The sequence below is a fragment of the Vigna umbellata genome, chromosome 9 (genome assembly GCF_029865625.1).
Source record: "Vigna umbellata cultivar VRB3 chromosome 9, Vumbellata_1.0, whole genome shotgun sequence".
Lineage (NCBI taxonomy): Eukaryota > Viridiplantae > Streptophyta > Magnoliopsida > Fabales > Fabaceae > Vigna > Vigna umbellata.
Window position 1 is genome coordinate 26326156 of NC_142173.1, and position 18958 is coordinate 26345113.

The 18958-nt window shown below is 35.0% G+C and overlaps 2 protein-coding genes across 3 annotated transcripts; one reads left to right on the forward strand and one right to left on the reverse strand.

The window, feature by feature from the left end:
• The first annotated feature begins 1719 nt into the window (after window positions 1–1719).
• On the forward strand, window positions 1720–12006 carry LOC124820559 (replication factor C subunit 1-like). 2 transcript variants are annotated; one of them, XM_088098907.1, is made up of 22 exons: window positions 1720–1808; window positions 1943–2056; window positions 2512–2967; window positions 3055–3122; window positions 3327–3402; window positions 3476–3537; window positions 3627–3775; window positions 3950–4080; window positions 4185–4373; window positions 4463–4584; window positions 4661–4868; window positions 7014–7067; window positions 7249–7418; window positions 8079–8169; window positions 8543–8724; window positions 8826–8865; window positions 10393–10517; window positions 10835–10907; window positions 11005–11097; window positions 11182–11425; window positions 11505–11561; window positions 11644–12006. In XM_088098907.1, the coding sequence occupies exons 1-22, from the start codon at window positions 1806–1808 to the stop codon at window positions 11769–11771; spliced, it is 2835 nt and encodes a 944-aa protein (XP_087955033.1). In that variant the 5' UTR covers window positions 1720–1805; the 3' UTR covers window positions 11772–12006. The 2 variants fall into 2 exon arrangements, with proteins under 2 accessions (XP_087955033.1, XP_087955034.1); XM_088098908.1 differs by having other exon boundaries at window positions 11508–11561.
• A 1199-nt stretch (window positions 12007–13205) lies between these two features.
• Window positions 13206–16815, reverse strand: LOC124820558 (fasciclin-like arabinogalactan protein 15). The gene is made up of 3 exons (XM_088098954.1): window positions 15106–16815; window positions 13993–14112; window positions 13206–13605 (listed from the first exon to the last, which is right to left on the reverse strand). Exons 1-2 carry the CDS (start codon window positions 16382–16384, stop codon window positions 14039–14041), a joined length of 1353 nt encoding a protein of 450 aa, XP_087955080.1. The 5' UTR covers window positions 16385–16815; the 3' UTR covers window positions 13206–13605; window positions 13993–14038.
• Between the last annotated feature and the right edge of the window lie 2143 nt (window positions 16816–18958).

Genomic DNA, 18958 nt, shown 5'->3' on the forward strand with positions numbered 1-18958 from the left:
CCTATGTTCGAGTGGCTGCACCACCACTTATCTTAGGTGGCTTTGATCCCCAAGTGATGTGACCACCTTGCCTGCCTTTTCCTTTTTGATTTTTCATTTTTTATTTCATTTTTTAGCTTATGTTTTACTATATTGTGTTTTATGTTTCATTATGTTGTTTCTTCTTTTCATGAACTTAAATCCATCATCTTTTATTTCTAGTCGAGTCCTTTGAAGTGAATTTTCACATTTAGATAACTTAGTTATCTTAATGTCCAATAAGAATTTTCATTAGAATTTATTAATTTACTTAAACACAAACATCTTCTCCACTAAAAATCAATAAGATGAATTTGCATCACTTCTCTTGAATTTTTATTCAACAACCATTAAAAAAACAAGATAACCCTAAATGTGACCACCATAAACATCAATATTGTTAGCATGCAATGAAAATAAAGACAAATAATTTTTACTCAAATAAGACCAAACTTTTCAATAAAAATATACAAAGAAACACTCACCTCACTTGTATCACTCTCCCTCTCAACCATAAAAAAACCACACAATTGCATCTATTCCATGCAAAGATGATCAACCTTTTGATTTTCACAAAATTCCTCGATGCCACGTATAATGTTCAATACCATGGATTTCAATTTCAATATAAATAAATAAGGTTTCAACATGTTTTAATTTTAGTAAAACTCAACATTTACAAGCTTTTACCTTCAGTGAAACATTTCACTGCACTTAAAAAAAAATTAATTCACAAACTTTCTTTTTAGGAAAGTACAAAACGTGTAAAAAGATAGATGCTATAGTAAAATGCTGCTCGTTAAAAAAATTAATGTTTTTTTAATAAAATGGACTATAAAAGTTATTTTCTAAAATTACGAAAACAAATAGCATAACCATCTTGAATATAAATAAATTTCAATTTTACAACAAAATTATATTTAAAAAAATATTAGCATGATATAAATAAAATACTTAATCCCACCATGAATAAAATACTTAATACTACCATGAAAGACGAATAATTTTATGAAATACGTTTGTACAATGATCGACTATATTTCAATTTTTAAGTTAAATTTTACATTTTAAATAACTTGACTATATTTCAATCTTTGAAAGTATGATTTTTTAAACTAACGTCTTTCAATTATTTTTGTTTAAAGTATTTAAGAAACATAAATGTCATTTATTTTGACTTCCTAAGAATAAGTCAGTACCTTAAAAATGTCAAAACAGAAATAAATAAATACGCATTATTTGTTTATTAAATGTAAATATTGAAAACAAAAAAGAAACCAAATCATCACATTTTAAATAGTTGAATATAAATTTAAATATATTTTTAAATTTTAAATTCTGTACCGAAAGAAAAAATAAATAGATTTTGAGGAGAATATTTACATATCATAAAATAGTAATATTAATTATAAGACATATTACTTTCCACAAATACTTTCTTTTTTTTCTGAAGAAAAATAAACATATATTTTCTTAAATATATTAAACCATACATACATACTATTTAATACTGATTCTGTTTTATTTATTTTTTATTTCTATGGTACTAAGAAAAGTTAATTATATATATGTTCTAGTAACTTTGACTTTATTTCTCTGGTTTGAATTAAAATTAATATTTTATATTTATGGGTTTTCAAGTCTTCATTTTAAAATTAGCCGAAGTTATTTTTTCTCTTTTAAAATAATAAATAAAATAACTTATAATATTGCTGTTTTGGAGTGAAGTCACAACACAGTCTGCATTCAGGTGGTGCAAACTTTCTGTTCTCCCGCCCTAAACAGAGATGGTAAGTTAGGGTTCTTATTTTCTCTATCTTTCTCTTCTCTTCGCCTCTTAAAAACCGTTATCGTTTCGATTATCTTTCTCTGCACCTTGAAATTTGTTACCTTATGTTTTTTCTTTCTCTCTGTCGAATTGCAGAGTGATATAAGGAAGTGGTTTATGAAATCACATGACAAGGGCAACAATGCCGCTCCCTCCAAGCCTTCCAATCAATCCAAGCCTTCTTCGGATAAACCCCAGTCCGATAAAAATGTTAGTGTGCTGCTGCTGTATGTTTTATTTTATTTTATTTTATTGTTTTTTTTCATTTTTAAATGCAGTGAGTTTTGAAGTCAGAGTGTAGGTTTAGTTTCTATTTCCAATGGTTAATGGAAATGGGGGCATGCATGGAAAAAAAATAATGGAATTTGAAGAATGCGAAACTTTGGTTCTTACATTGTCCTCAGAACAACAATATCGTTTTGGGATACTTTTTTTTTTGTTACGGGTTTGCTTGCTTGTATAAGTAATGGATAAAAGCAAAATTTTTATGTCGTTGTTTTTTTTTTTCGCGTATTTCTATCTCTTTCAGCTGAATATTGTTCTAGGTTTCATCCGGTGCTTGGCGAATCAGGGAATTAATTATTATCATTTGAGATGGTAGGGTATTTGAATGCATAGAAAATTATTGAAGGGAAAAGGGAAAATGATTTTTGCTCTTCTTGCAGGTGGCTGGAGGTCAAGAAAGCTCAGGGAGAAGGGTAACTAGCAAATATTTTAACACAAACAAGCAAAAGGTGAAAGATGAGAAAGAAACGCAGGAATTACCTGCTAAAAGAAAGAATGTGAAGGACAGTGAAGATATACCGGAGCCTAAGAAAATTCATGAAGATGTTGGAGATGATTCTGTCTTGCCCACCAATAAAAAGAAGTTAGCTGAGACCACTCCGAAAAAAAAATTAAAGAGTGAATCAGGTAAAGGAATTCCCCAAAAATCTGCAGTTTTGGAAGAAAGTGACGAAGATGATGACAAAGATGCCGTGTCTGCTGTTAAATCTGCTGGAAGGGGTGGTGGTGGAAGGGGAGCACCTGGGCGATCAAGTGGTGGGAGAGGTAGAGGAGGTGGTAGGGGTGGATTCATGAATTTTGGAGAAAGAAAAGATCCTCCACACAAAGGAGAAAAGGTTCAGATTTATCAAGCATTTGGATTTTTTGATTTATTTATTTTTTAAAATTTTTGTCAATGAATTGAGACTTCTTTTGTGTGTCAGGAAGTCCCTGAAGGTGCTCCTAACTGTTTAGCTGGCTTGACTTTTGTGATTAGTGGAACACTGGACAGGTAATTGAATTCTAAATTTTTTTCGTAGCCTTCTCATATTTTCCTTGACTTGCTTGTTCAGAACTTGGTTTGTTCATTGCTCATCTTTTGTCCTCCACTATTAGTTTTAATATTGTTTCTCATTCTATTTTTGAAAGTTTGGGTCTATAGATCATATTTCGCTAGTTTAGGTTTTTATATATTTTTTATTCTGCACATTTACAGTTTGGAACGTGAAGAAGCTGAAGATTTGATTAAGCGCCATGGTGGTCGAGTCACTGGATCTGTCAGCAAGAAAACGGTTGGATAAGGGTTTTGCATTCAAGTGTGTTTTAATTTTATAATCAGCATGTGATTAACACCCTCCGTTGCAGAATTATTTGCTATGTGATGAAGACATTGGGGGACGGAAGTCTGAAAAGGCCAAAGAGCTAGGGTTAGCATTATTTTTTATGCTGTTACAAAGCATTTAAAACAGTTTTTGTTTCCATTGTAATACGACCTATGTTTTATATTTCTATATAGAACTTCCTTCCTCACGGAGGATGGATTATTTGATATGATTCGTGCATCAAAACCTGCAAAAGCTCCTTCAGAGGCAGAAAAGAAACCTGTGAATAAGGCTGTTGTAGTAGGATCCCCGTCAAAAGTTTCTCCGAAATCGCAAGTAAAGCGTAAGCCCTAATAAGTTTATGCTTTCTGCTTCTATTTTCTGCATTGTTTGGTTGTGCTTTTAATTATCATTTTTTTATATTCATGAATCAGCAGAAGGTTCAAATTAACTTATTACAATCAAAGGGTATTTGTTTATTTACGTTCTGAGTTGCATTCCTTATGAACAAATGCAGTTCCTCTGTCTTCACGCTCACCTTCTAAGCAAGCTAAGCCAAAGGCTGCTACTACTGTTCAATCTTCTGTGATGTGGACAGAGAAATATCGACCTAAAGATCCAAAAGATGTCATAGGGAACCAGTCACTTGTATATCACTAGTCTTCATTGGCATATTTTAGCGGTTATATTCTGTTCTAATGTATACCTGAACTTGAATAATCAGTTTTCACTTCCTTAAATGTAATGTACAGATTGTTCAACTACGTAACTGGTTAAAAGCTTGGCATGACCAATTTTTGGACACTGGTAACAAAACAAAGGGTAAAAAGCAAAATGACTCTGGTTTGAAAAAAGCTGTCTTGTTAAGTGGAACCCCTGGTATAGGAAAAACAACTTCAGCAAAGTTGGTCTGTCAGGAGCTTGGTTTCCAAGCCATAGAGGTTGCAATATTTCTCGGTAAATTTGTATATTTGGATAAATCTATTTTGCCATGTAATTTCTCTCACATGTGTCCATACATGCATTGAAGGTTAATGCTAGTGATAGCCGTGGAAAAGCTGATAACAAAATTGAGAAAGGAATTAGTGGAAGCAAGACAAATTCTGTTAAGGAGCTTGTAACCAATGAGTCTATTGGTGCTAATATGGAACGGTTGATCTCTCATCATAACATGTAAGTTTTGAGTCCATAATGCACCCTGTTAAATCGTTTTAATTATAAATTTCAGGTCCAAGCTTACCAAATCTGTGCTAATTATGGATGAGGTTGATGGGATGTCAGCTGGTGATAGGGGTGGTGTTGCTGATCTTATTGCTTCCATCAAGATATCAAAAATTCCTATTATCTGCATTTGCAATGACCGTTACAGCCAGAAACTTAAAAGCCTTGTGAACTACTGTTTGCTTCTAAGTTTTCGGAAGCCTACAAAGCAGCAGGTCTTTCTGTTTTTATCAATAAAAATAGTTAGTCATTATTGGGTGATGCTAAATGAAGTACCTCCAGCCAAATATAACTATTTTAAATGTTACATACCTTGCCTCAACTGTGGAGCTAATTTAATTGTTTTTGGGAGGGAAATGATGACAGTCAGTTGTTATTTTTTGGCAAATAGTTTGTTATTGGTTATCCTGTTTTCTTTGCTTCCCCTCTATGGCATAGATGGGGTGTATAATCTCAATACTGAGTTATTTCTCTATATCAAGATTGCCAAACTTCAAAGTTTGCATAAACCTGTTAGAGGTTCATAGGCTCATGAGAGTTCATAAATATTTAAAAGATTGTCAAAATATTTATAAATAACATAATGGTTGAACATTTTAATTTCATAATAATGCAAAATAGTAATCCTCTATTAAGTTAACAAATCTAGTAGTTCATTACCATTAAATAAGCTCAAGCAATGTGAAGTAGCAAATTCATAACAAGTCTAGCAATAACATTTGTTTGCTGTACTTTACTATATATATCTATGTATCTCTCTCTCTCTCTCTCTCTCTCTCTATATATATATATATATATATATATATATATATATATGCCAACTTAAGGTAGAGTTTTTTTTTATCGGCAAATGGTAGTTGTTAGTATTTTTTTAGTGGAGGGAGTTGAATCCACAACCTCTCTCACCCTCCCTTCCAAACCTGTCAAGCCAACCTTATAACTCTTAAGTGTTAGTGGGGGGAGTTGAACCCACAACCTTTCCCACCCTCCTCTAACTTAAGGGAGAGTGCTAGATGTATTTTACTATATGGACCTAGGCCCATCTCTATTTAATGCAATGTAAATTATATATATATATATATATATATATATATATATATATATATATATATATATATATATATATATATATATGTGTGTGTGTGTGTGTGTGTGTGTGTGTGTGTGTGTGTGTGTAACATGTTTCTTTGTTGTGCTTAAGACATAAGGATTCCGTACTATGACTCCATTTATATCTTCATCTATTGTGTTTCCACCTAATATGTACCATTTTACTTCTACTTTTAACATTTGAGAGGCATTCCCTTTTCCTTTTGCTGAATTTTTATACACTCCTAGGTATATTAGATTATAAGATGGTACTAACAATATAGGAATTGCAGAAGTAGTAAATTCGGACTATAAGAAGTAAATATGAAAATAAAATTTTAGTTTATGTTCAATAATGCAAGGAGAAGATCTATGAAAATTTTAGTTTATGTTCAATAATTTTAGTTGTGCAGATTTCAGTTAAAATGCACAATGTCTTCCTTAAATTGAAAGTAAGTGGGTAGAGGAGAAGATCATGCTTGTGGAGTTTCCAAACTTCTATGCAATCCCACAACAAGGCAGGGAGAAGAACAAATCATTGTTCGATAACCATGATGACAACCTTCAACTGCCCAAAATCTTGCAACAAACCTTAGAAGTACTGTCATGAATGGAGAAGTGTTGGATCCAATGTTTATTACTAGGCCAAATGATATAACTAATAGATTGGGTATAGCTTTTTTTACTTAAGGTTGTAACAATCCAAGTGTCATATGATTTTATTGCTACTTTGTCCACCTGGCTTCCTCCACAAGACAATTGATGCAACCTGCAACAGAAAACATTTCTATTAACAAGAAAGAGAAAGGGAGAGAGAAATGCGAACTACACATTAATTGCTTTTTCTTCTTTCTTTGTAAGCCAAAACAACACAACTTGAGTTGTTTCACTTAAAAGAAAAAGAACAAATAGTCTCGCCAACTTGATCACAAACTTGCTAGTTTGGTTGAGTTTTACTTGAGTCCACCACAATTCTTCATAGCCTGCTACCTAATTAACTTGAAATGAGGAGTTGGGATCTTTAACTCGTGCAATTTTATGACCATGTTCTAGATCATAAAAGTGATTATTATTGTTAAGTGATATGTGCTTCATTGCATTTGGAAATTAGATTATCTTAGTTTTTATATGTAGTCTGCATAGCCTAAAATGCAGGTCTATTCGGCAACATGTAGCATTACTTTCTTAAGTTTGTTAGTTTCCTTTGCATGTTAAAAAAACAATTATGCTGAGGACGGAGAGTTTTGAACTTAATATTTTATTCATGTCAGATGGCAAAGAGGTTGATGGATGTTGCAAAGTCTGAAGGGCTTCAAGTCAATGAGGTGATTTCTTTTTGACTTACGAAGTTCCATCTTGTTTGTGAGGATTTTTATTTTGGATTAATTGTGTGGACTTCGAGGGTTCAAAGTTACTTCCAATCATTTATATCCATCTCAAATTGTGAAATATTTTCTTTGCGTTCACTTACCTATTTTCTTAAATTGTTCACAATGATTGTTTCAGATTGCTCTTGAGGAACTAGCAGAAAGAGTTAATGGAGATATGCGGATGGCAGTAAATCAGTTACAGTATATGAGCCTCTCTATGTCAATTATCAACTATGACGACATTAGACAACGCTTTCTTACCAATGCAAAGGATGAAGACATTTCACCATTCACGGCTGTTGATAAGTATAATATATATTTTATCTCTGTACTAGTCTTTAAAATCATTATATACTGTTGAATATCTCATGCCTTCGTTCGTAGCATTAGAATGTCAATGGGCCTCCTTAATGGACTAAACAATTTTTTATTCCCTTGGAATAAAATATGAACTTATTCAAAGGTAGATTTTTCTGTGAGAAATTTTATATGATAACGGGACTTGGGTGAAGGCAAAATGGACTTTCAATTGGTATTCTGAGGAGTTAAGAAAAATATGTTTAGGATGTGAACTGAGTTGATATGGTTTAGACAAACAAATGAATTTTTTCTATTAAAGTTGTTCTTTAATGAATATGGTTCTTTCTCTTAATTATTTTTATTTGTTCCAATTAATCAATTTGAGGACCCCTACACTCATTTCAAGTGTTGATTTCTAGTTATTATGTTGTTTTTTTTCACTAGTCTGCTCTGATACAAGTGGGTGTGATGACATTTATAAGGTTTATACTTTATAAGCTGTAGTTCTGTGAATGTTTGCCGTTTCATCAATGATCCATTGGGAGGGGGGGCGGGGGGTGGTTGGAGGCGCTCTGCATGGCTTAGATTTCATTCAAATCTGAAGGATTAACTGCTCAGAAGGTTGTGGCCAAGTTCAATCTCACAACAACATCTCTTTTCTTGTAGGCTTTTTGGTTTTAATGCTGGGAAGTTGAAAATGGATGAGAGGATAAACCTTAGCATGAGTGATCCTGATCTTGTTCCTCTTCTTATTCAGGTTTGGTAATTCATTTTCATTATTTTATCAATTTAGCTTGTTTAAATTATTATCTTTGAAGACCAATAGCCTGAAGAACTTGGTGGACAATGGCTTGGATAGCACTTCTTATATTAACCTCTTTCAAATTTGATTTCACGTGTACATTATATGAACAGTATTGCAGAATGACTTATTTAAAATTGGTATGGTTTTAGATTTCAATCAGTTGTTATACCAATTATATGTTAGAATTCCCTATCCTGAAAATATATCTGAAACCTGCCCTAGGTTAAATTGATCCATGAACATTCGTATTCTTGAATGCTGCAAATGTGGCTTGTGTTTCAAGTACTCCTTTCATAACTGTTCCTTATGGCATTATGCATTGCAGGAAAATTATATTAATTATAAACCAAGCTTGGCCGGTAAGGATGACAATGGGATAAAACGCATGAACCTGATTGCCCGTGCTGCTGAGTCTATTGCTGATGGGGATATAGTGAATGTTCAGATTCGCAGATATAGACAGTGGCAGCTCTCTCAAGCTAGTTGTACAGCAACATGCATAATTCCGTATGTAACCTTGTAACTGATATGGCAAATAACAGTTTTCTTTTAGATTTTGCTCTATCTAGTTTTTTATCCATTCACTTTTTCATCTTTGTCTATTTCAGTGCATCATTGTTGCATGGCCAAAGAGAAATACTTGAACAGGTAAAAAATTTATTGTGTTGGCAGTTGCAGTATGTCTTTACCATCCTGCTCCCCTCTTTATTTTGGGCTCAGGGGGAGAACATAGTTATCAATGGCACATTCAGCGTGTGGCTGAGAAGCCTTCAGCAGTGACAGTACATGATGAGTTCATTTTTCATTCACGTGTCAGCCCTTTAAAGTTTTTTTGCCCATAAAGAAGGGTTGCTATAGTGAGGACAAAGTTAACTTACGGACCTTTGAAAATGATCGAGGACAAAGTTAACTTACGGACCTTTGAAAACTAGAGCACCAGAGTCCCTTCCTTCTATGCTACCCGAGTGACAGAGGCATCCATCTCCAGCGAAACCCATCTTTCACTTCAGTCTACTATATTCTGCAGTTTTGGATCTGATTAGACTGTTCCTTAAGGTTTTAAGTTGAAGGGGATGTCATGATTCCATATATGGGTTTACTCATGACTTATATCTCTTAAATTTGCCTGGTGTCTTCCCTAAAAGATACTTAACAATCAAAGTCGTTGGTCGTAGTGACTAGCTCAAATGTGTACCAACATGGTTTGGGTGAAGAATACTTCCATCGAGGGAGAGTATAACCAATGTCAAAGGGACACACTTGGGGGGGAGTTCATTAGAGTTAAGTATGTGTTGGAGTTTCACATCTCGTGTAAAAATATACAAGAATAAAAACATATAAGAAGAAAAGACCCACAAAACTATTGCATTAAGATTTTAGGTTGGAGGAAGCGTCATGGTTCTTTATGTGTTTGCTCATGACCTATCAGTTTCCAATCTCCTCTAGGTCTCTCCTCGAAAAAATTGGCGTTATCTCAAGTTTACAAGTGTTATATGTCTTTATATTAATGTCTTGTATGCTTGGCTCATGACTTGGTTTCGTTGCATTCTCCTATTTAGATACTTGAAGATGTAAAACGATACCGTACAAGTTAATATATTTGGAAATTTCATAACAGATAGGTTAGGTTAATATATTTAGATATTAATGTCTTGTATGCTTGGTGTCAAGTGTTATATTTGGAAATTCCATAACAGACAGGTTAGGTTAATATATTTTTTAAAAAATTGAAATAATTAAAGTAGGTTAAAAAACGATACCGTACAAGTTAATCACTAAATAAATATAAACAGAAAATGAAAAAATTCAAACCACTGATAACCATAACGTGCAAACACAAATCAGTGATGATATAATGACAATCCTAATACCTCACTTTTAGAATTTCAAATTGAAAGGAATCAACTGAGCAAGTCATCCCAGCCCGTTGTTGACTTGGTGGATTATGAGTTGCAGTCCATTGTTGATTCGGTTGATTATGAGTTGCTTTGGTTGTTTTTGCGGGTTGGTGGGTTCAGTCATGCCACCAACCCATTTTGGCGGGGTGAATTGATTGACCTTTTTGATTATCCCTATTCATGGTGGGCTTTTGTGGGTCGTTTTATACTGGTCTTTTCATTGAACTCATCTGATTTTGCTTGTAGGTCTCTATCATAACTCGTATTATATTTGCAGGGAGAACGCAATTTCAACCGGTTTGGTGGGTGGCTGGGGAAGAACTCGACAATGGGTAAAAACTTTAGGCTTTTGGATGATCTTCATGTTCACATTCTTGCTTCTCGTGAATCCAGTTCAGGAAGGTAAATATGAATTCAATATTTTACCTTCAGATCCCATCTTTTTGTGAGTTTATTGTCACTTGCTAAATGCTTCTGTCGATACATGCAAATTTGTAAACCTTGATGATTTTGGAAAGAAATAAAATGCAGATCAAATCCGGTGACATTGTGTCATCTTTTTTATATTTTTGAATATTTTGCCAATCTTTTGGTGCTTCCGTTTTATATGTACAATGTGGGCTTATCTATTAGGTTTCTAGAGTTACATCTCCAGTGATCTCCATTAGTACAGTTTCTAGTAGAGTGATTATAGTCACGCTTCACTAAATGGTTTGCAGGGATACCATTCGCATGGAATACCTTACTCTTATTCTTAAACGACTGACTGAACCCCTACGAACCCTTCCTAAGGTTGGAAGTATATGTGTTTCTTTGATTCTAAATATTCCAAATGTTTTAAGCTGAAATGCTGAACAAAATTTAATTGCCCTTTCGGAATAATGACCAGGCTGAAGCGGTTCAACAAGTTGTGGAATTCATGAATACATACTCTATCAGTCAGGAAGATTTTGATACTATAGTAGAGTTATCAAAATTCAAGGTTCCTTAAATATATTTGATGTTTTTCTTTATACTACATACTACTATCAACCTCGGGTTAATGTTTTGATTTTACATGCATCAGGGTCAATCTAATCCACTAGATGGGATCCAGCCTGCTGTTAAGTCAGCTTTGACAAAAGCCTATAAAGAGCAAAGCAGATCTCGGGTGGTTCGAGTTGCCGACCAAATCACACTTCCCGGTGTAAAGAAGGCCCCTAAGAAGCGGATTGCTGCTATACTTGAACCAGCCGAGGAAGGAGGCAAAAATGAAGATGACACCTTGGACGAGAGTGAAGAAGAGAACACCTCTGATACAGAAGAGTTGGGTAAGTTATTTGGTTTTATTATTATTATTTTAATATTGATTGATTGCTTCTGACAATTTTTGTTCTTGTGATGCATTAGAAGGCATCACCAAGGGAGAGAAGCTGCAATCAGAACTTCAAAGCTTGAATTCAAAAGGTAGGTGCTCGTCATGTGCCATTGGAGGTTGCTTTATTGGAGTTTTAAGTGATTTATGATTTATACATCTTGATTCATGTAGCCACGCAAGTGCAGTTGGAACTGAAGGGAACGGGTAATTCGAGTTCCAAGAAGGCATCGGCTGGTAGAGGTAAAGGTGCTTCCGCATCTGGGAAAAAGGTTGCTCAAGCTCCAAAAAGAAAAAGGTGAAATATTAGACATCTTGCCTTTTTGTCGAGCCACTAGCAGTATTTGTATAGAACCATGCTCTTCATGTAATTGATGTTCAGGCTTCATAACTTCACGTTTGAGTTTTAGTAAATTTTCCAAGGAGAACATGGATTGACTACTTGTGGTGGCTGTAGATTGTTTCGGTCTGTCCACGTTAGAAGTTAGAATTTTGCTTGCTGTTTTATGAAGCGTTTATTTCTGGTTTGAGCTTTTACTCTTTTCTTCCGTGATATTCTTCTGCAAGAACATGAATGCCGAAATGATGTTTTACCTGGATGAGCGATATTAAGTACTTCAAACGGAGAAAATTGAACGAGTTCATTCTTAAATTACGTAAAATTTTATCAATTTTTGCCTCCTTTTGTTTTGGGAAAAGTTCAATTGTTGGGAAAATGAACCAATATATATGAAGAATAATAAGTTGGATAACATGAATTAATTCTATTTAAATTAATTTCAGTTTTTCAAAGATGTTTTATATTTGGTTTCATTATATAGATTGAACTTAACTACTTTATGTTTATTCATTGTATCAGTATGAATAATATTTTTTTTCGGTTAGGGAATTCATGAACTTAATCGCCCTAACTAAGGGGAAGGCTTCCTACACCTTCCCAAGATTCGGATGTTCTTAATTGAGGGCACACTATCTTATATATATACACAAATTGACGAGAAATATGAGAGAATTATAATATATTCATTATTGGATTTGTTTATATTTTCTTAAATTAAATATCACTCACCAACCATTACAATTCTGTGATTTATTATTACTTTATAAATTGCATTATGTTTGAGGATCCAAATCTGCGTGGGCCTGTGGTTGTTGTGAGCTTAAAAACTAAGATAGTGACTTGTCAACTCAAAAAATGGCCCCCAATTCTTCTGCACACGAGTGAGCAATCTGAAGATAATAATAATAATAATAATAATAATAATAACTACAGTAACAATAGTGAGTAAAATATTTTAATTTTGCCAATCCACAATAAAGAGGTGATGTCCCTTTCATTTTCAGATTCAGAATGTTGTAAATCATATTTACTATTTTAAATATTCATACAATAAATTTTAAAAAAAAGAACTGTAAAATCACATGGATTATACTATATGAATGTCTACAGTTAAAATGCTTGAAGACTTCTTGGCCATATTTGTTTTTATCTGTGTTGTTAGATCACACTCATTGACTGACAGACTTTATAGCTATAATGAGGTTTTGTGATTGGACGTTACATTCGTAATATTCAATCATCATCGAGGACTAAAATCATGCTTTTCATCATATACGATTGAGGCACTGAATTATGTAATGTTTCTACAACTAAAAGAACCAATTATAACTCGTTTTAAAGTAAATAGAGAGATGAATGGTAGAAAGGGATGAAGAGGAAATGTACAAAGTGTGAATACAGAAAAGAATCATTTTATTGATCGATTATTACTGTATTTCCATTTGTAAAATTACTTACTGAATCGGGCACAGATTTCCCTGCCATCTTATTACATAAAAGCCTTCTCATCCCACCAGACACAACCTCCTAACGATTTGTGGCAGCACTGCTAAGAACTGAATCTAAATTGCATATATGCACTATATATTGTTTTACTACACTTGAGAAGAAGAAGCTTTTGTTCTCCAGTTCAAGACCCAAATCCACAAGGAGAAAATCGAGAAGGAAAAAGAAAAAGAGCATCACAAAAACTGGGGAATATAAACCAAACCCATAGAACCTGCTATTAACCATTTTCATGTAACCTGGCCTTCACATTCCGTTGACTTTTTACATCTTTGGAATTTCCTGTGCAGCTGCATCCAACCATGTGTAAGTATTAACTAACTTGAAGGTCAACTTAATAGAAAACAATTGTTACAGAATGTATTAACTAACCCCAACAGCAACTAACCAAAATGGATATGAAAGAGTAACAATAAATGAAGTTTACTTTTGCATATTTTATACTTTTTAGAATTTGATATTCAAGCCCACATGGTAGAGAGGGAACACCAACTTAGCAGATTTTTATACTGTTACAAGAATTTTAGCTTTGAAAATTCAATTATTGTACAAAATAGATGAAAGTTGACATGCAAGAATACTCTCTTCATAATTAATCCTTAATTAAGTCAACGAGATCCAGTTACCAAGCTAAATATAGTTGTCACGTAACATGAGATACAGAGTTAGAATCTCACTATTTTCGTTATTAACGAGTCTTGCTAGCATGCTGATAAGAGCAGTTTATTGACAAGAGATGAATCTGGAATTCTGACCAAAGCTTCCAAGCATCCAACACGCTGTTTCCAACAATTTTCCTGCCATGCCATTCAAACTTTAGCTTAGAAACTAAAAGCATTTAATCAGTTATGAAGAGTATCACTGAAATAAGACAGATAATTTCTTTATGTACATATTAGCATGTGAAAAGAAGTATCACAGAAATTAAGAAAAAATCAGTTGACAAGTCAAACATGTTTGTAGATGGAGATTACAAAGGTTGAGCTCACAAATATCTTTATAACTGTCTTTTACGTCATTCATCTCTATTGTTCATCTAGTTCCCAAATTCTACATGCAAGCATGCACAAGGTAGGAACTTACTAATTTAGTGAGAAATGGTGAAGCATTTAAGAAGCAAAAGGTTAGAAGTAGAAGATGATACTTGTTGGCATATGTGGGACAATAAAATATTGGTATCACCACCATCATATAAAAGAACCCAACTTTTCTCAAAAGTTTCTTTCCACCTTTCAGAAGCTTGACCTAACAAGCTATTCGATACGTTGAGTGGAACTTTTATACTTCTTTCTTAAAACTTAAGAATCCGTTTTAAAGTTTTCTAACAGTCTAACCTTAGGCAAAACCAAAACATTGCACAAATTCTCACATATTCCAAACGCCCAATTCAAGAAACTACAACTTTTGATCTTAGCTACAATCTATTTTCAACTAAGATATAAGAATTTCGTATGAAAATTATTTAATCCTATTTTAAACTTTGATTGTAAAAACATCTATACACTATAGAATTTATACAACAATTACCTGTGTTGAGGTACTATATACATGTTTTACTAATCCTTAATCAATAATTGAAAAAATAAATAAATAAAACTAGCACGAGTCTAGCCACATAATATAAAGTAAACGCAAATAATAAGTTAAATCTAAAAAACCAAATTAAACGCACATCATAATCAGCTTTTCCCCATCTTGACTTAAAAAACACCCAAACAAATACCACGAACCAAAAAGAAAAGTAAAAGCGAAGAAAAAGAGAAAAAAAATTAAACAACCAATTAACGCACCTCTTCTTTGCTTAACAACGACCTTAGCGGGTTGGGCCCGGGTCAAAGGCCCAGCCTCCTCCTCCTGAGGCGGTAACAGAACGCCGTCGATTCCCTGAACGGAGATCCGTCCATCCGTGTAAATATCCGGGTCGAACAAATACGCGGACCCGTCTCCGTGACCGAACTTGACGGAGCCATCAGCCTCCTGCGCCGTCACCTTATGAGGCAACCGTAACGTGTCGTAACGGACCTTCCCGAACCTTCTAACGGCATTGTACATGCTCTCCTCGGTCTGATACTCGGGAATCAAGTGATAGTACATAATCTGTTCGGGCGAACCCGGTTCACTCAGCTGGTCCGTCGTTAACTTCGCCATCGCTTCGTCGTTAGGAGCCAGCACCGTCAAAACGTAACCCTCCGAAACTAACCGTCCCATCTCCGTCGCCAGTGACGTTAAGTTTACCAGAATATCCGCCATTTCGTTGTAACCACCGTAGTGGAGGAGCGTTTGGATGAAGTCTTTCACCTGTCTCTCTCCGTTGAAGTGATGGTGGGGTCCACCCGGTCCAGGCGCCGGCGCCGGCGCCAGTGAGGGTCCCGGCGCCATCGCGTCGTAGATCGGAAGCACAGGTGGGGAGCCTGCCGGCGACGGGGGAGCTGGTTTTTTCAAGCGGTGAGTGCGCGGGTCGACCTCCGGAGCGGATTCGGGTTTCACGGCGGCGATGGAGACGAGGTTGCGGCGGCGGTTGAAGTCGTCTTGTACGGAGCGAGGGATGATGAGCGAGTCGATGCCATGGATGACGCCGTCGGGTCGGGTCAGGGAATCCGGGTGGGTGACACGTGAAGAGTCGACGTTCCAGTGAGTGGAATTAACGGTCTGGAGAGAGAGGTGGTGATTCGGGGCTAGGGTTTTGTGTCGGGTGGGCCGAGCTGGGTTACTTAACCCGGATCGGTATTCGGGTTTAGTGATTCTTTTGGGGACGATGTGGGACATGAGAAGGGTTTGGAGAGACTGCAGGTTGCGGGGTTCGAGAAGGAAGCGCTTGAAATCAGGGTCGAGATCGCGTTCGAGAGCTTCGTTTCTGGGTGCGAAGATTGTGATGTTGTGTTTCATTACCGTGTTTTCGAGCGTCTGAAGGAGCATGGCTTTTTCCACTAGCTCAGCAACTTCAGTGTAATGCGAGTCCAACAGAGCCACGAGGATTGAGTTTGAGTTTATTTGGCCTTGCGGGAGAGAGAATGTGATGGTTGGAAGGAGGAAGAGAAGGATGGTGACGCCATAGATGCGGCAATCCATGGCGGCTTTTGCTTCAGACACAACACAGAAAGAGAAGAGAGAAAGAGAGAGAGAGTAACACAGACACTACCAATGTTGTTTTTATGTTGTGTTGCGGTGTGTTTGTGAGATTGTGTCTGAGACAGAGCAGGTTTTGTTTTGGAATCGGTGGGGTAAATGGTGTGATTTATTGCCTTTGATGTTGTTGAGGTCGATATGAGACTGAACAAGTCACACTAGTTATTACTAATCAGTGTCAATGGCTGTGGGTAAATCCAGAGGTGTCGGTTGCTTCGTGAAAATCCAAGGCTTACGTGGCGGGTTTTCATTGGAGGGGGAAAGGGAAGTGAGAAACAAAGGAGTGGGGTCCACTAACCCAACTGCTACCTGGCTCGTGAATAAATGAACCATGATAAACCATAAACATTAAACCCACTCTCATTATTGTGAATAAGTATTTGGACGGAGTGTTTTGACCGTCTTGGATAACTTTTTCACCTTCTGCATGAGTTGTACAATGAAACCCTTTTGCAAAGTTGCTAATTGAGGGTGATTAATCCGTAATGTAAAGTTATTATTTTGTGTGGATCTTCGACTTTAGGCGTTAAAAAAAGTGGGGATTAATTAATTAAATGTACTAGTTCGCAATTAGCACGCAGAGAATAAGTTGTTTATGAGATGATGATTAGTGTGTGCGTTTATTAGTACTAAATAAAGAAAACCATGGAAAAGATGCATTGAAGGAGATGTGAAAAATAAGAGTGGAGGTGGTGGCCCACTTGGCTTTGGGTTCCCTCATATGCTCAGGTATTATTAGCTGAGCTGTTTCTGTCCTCTAGAGTCTCCCCTGTACGTACCATACAAACCAAGGAATAAAAAACCTTACCAAAACTCTAGAGAAAAGACATTTCGAATAATATCAATATTGCAAAATGTTTTTTTGGTTGAATAAATCAGAAAAAATATACATAAGGAATGTGATAGTGTTTGTTGGGAGATTTGGATTAATAGGTTTAGAAGGAAAGTTTATCATCAGAAAACAAATACCTTTCTTTTTACCATTTTCCTTAAGTGAAGCATCTGTTCCATGTATGGAGGGTGACCTATCCCCCACCGGCGGGCTATCTGTCTGTCTCTTCACCTTTCTTTACTTACTCTTTTATCTTCTCATTTATGTCAAGCTCCAAAAATGGTAATATATTTGATTGATGGATGAATAATTCATTGCTTATTAATTAAACACTATATATTAATAATCTCATTGTTTATAATTTCCCTGGATTCTGCTGTCAACCTTTTTATATTATCTTAAGTTACTTAGTTAATTTCAACATTAATATACCATGGACGTTAAGAATTTGGATTCTTAACTTTCTGCTTTTATTCAAAATATATACTTATGGAAATTGATTTTTTAAAATCTCTATATACTCGGATAGTTAATGTCACACAACACATTCCATATTACATGTGAAATATTACGAATTTATATCACAATATTTTACATTAATAAAAGGTAAAGATGTATTTAAATTGTTTTTAAATTATCATAAAAATAACGTAAGAGTATTAGATGTATCGAAATATATGTATGATATGATACGATGCAATAAGAAAAGGAGTGTAGAAGTGGGTATAGTACGATATGTGAAGGTTTCCTTGACCTAAGAAAGTCATATAAAAAAAAGAATTGACTATAGATTTTGGGTGATAAAAGACAATATGGAAAATACAATTAGGAACGTAATTTCTATAATGAGTATTGGGTGGGGAGTGGTAGAGGAATCCATTATTGTATAATTAACAATGATTTTGGTGAGATTATTAAATGAGTTTGGTTTGGTGTATCCTTCAACAGTATGGTAGGAGAGAGGGAGTTTTGGTGGAAAGAGTATTAAGACTGTGACCATATAAGCCCTAATTTTCCTTTCCTTTTCGTAACCTCAATAGTGTTACATCGAAATCTGTCGGTGGAACTATACATAACCATTTAATCAAAATTATTTTAATGTATGGAATTTATAATTTCTGACTTCGGCATATCTTTCAGTAGTTGGCAAGGAATATAGATACGAAAATGTGAATTCACCAAAGTACCCTTCGAAAAGTATCTTCAAAACTTGTGAGTCATTGTACATGAAAAGGGTATCCTGGACTATACTCACTAGACTTTGCTACCAAACAAAACATCTCGTCAAAACAAGTGTGCTTGCTTTTGTTTTTGTCCTCTGATGATTACACAAATTCTACATGTTGTTTTGTTTAATTTGCATATTATAGTGTGGTTAGAATGGACGTCTCACTTGTTTTATACACGGTTTTTCGTTTAGGTGCATTTTTTTCTTCTGGAATTTTTTTTCTGTCATGGGATTTTTATGGATCAAATCCATTGCACTAGAAAAGACTTTCAACAAAGACATGCAAAAGCACTCTCAGACAGCATATTTCACGACGTATGATTTTCAGACACTATTACTTTTTGTAGGTAATAGTTTCATGTTGGAGTCTCATAATTTGTGTCCGAACAAGTTTGGACAGTCATGATTTATGCTAGAAAAGGAAGGAAAGAAAAGTTGGAGGGAAGAAAAGGAGAAA

What these genes read in the sequence shown, in the direction of transcription:
- LOC124820559 (XM_088098907.1), top strand. An exon ending in AACCCCAGTCCGATAAAAAT is followed by an intron (nt 2,057 to 2,511) that starts GTTAGTGTGCTG and finishes CTCTTCTTGCAG; the next exon opens with GTGGCTGGAGGTCAAGAAAG. An exon ending in TCAAAGCTTGAATTCAAAAG is followed by an intron (nt 11,562 to 11,643) that starts GTAGGTGCTCGT and finishes TGATTCATGTAG; the next exon opens with CCACGCAAGTGCAGTTGGAA.
- LOC124820558 (XM_088098954.1), bottom strand. Translation starts at nt 16,384, where the DNA reads ATGGATTGCCGCATCTATGGCGTCACCATCCTTCTCTTCCTCCTTCCA. An exon ending in CGTTGTTAAGCAAAGAAGAG is followed by an intron (nt 14,113 to 15,105) that starts GTGCGTTAATTG and finishes ATGGCATGGCAG; the next exon opens with GAAAATTGTTGGAAACAGCG.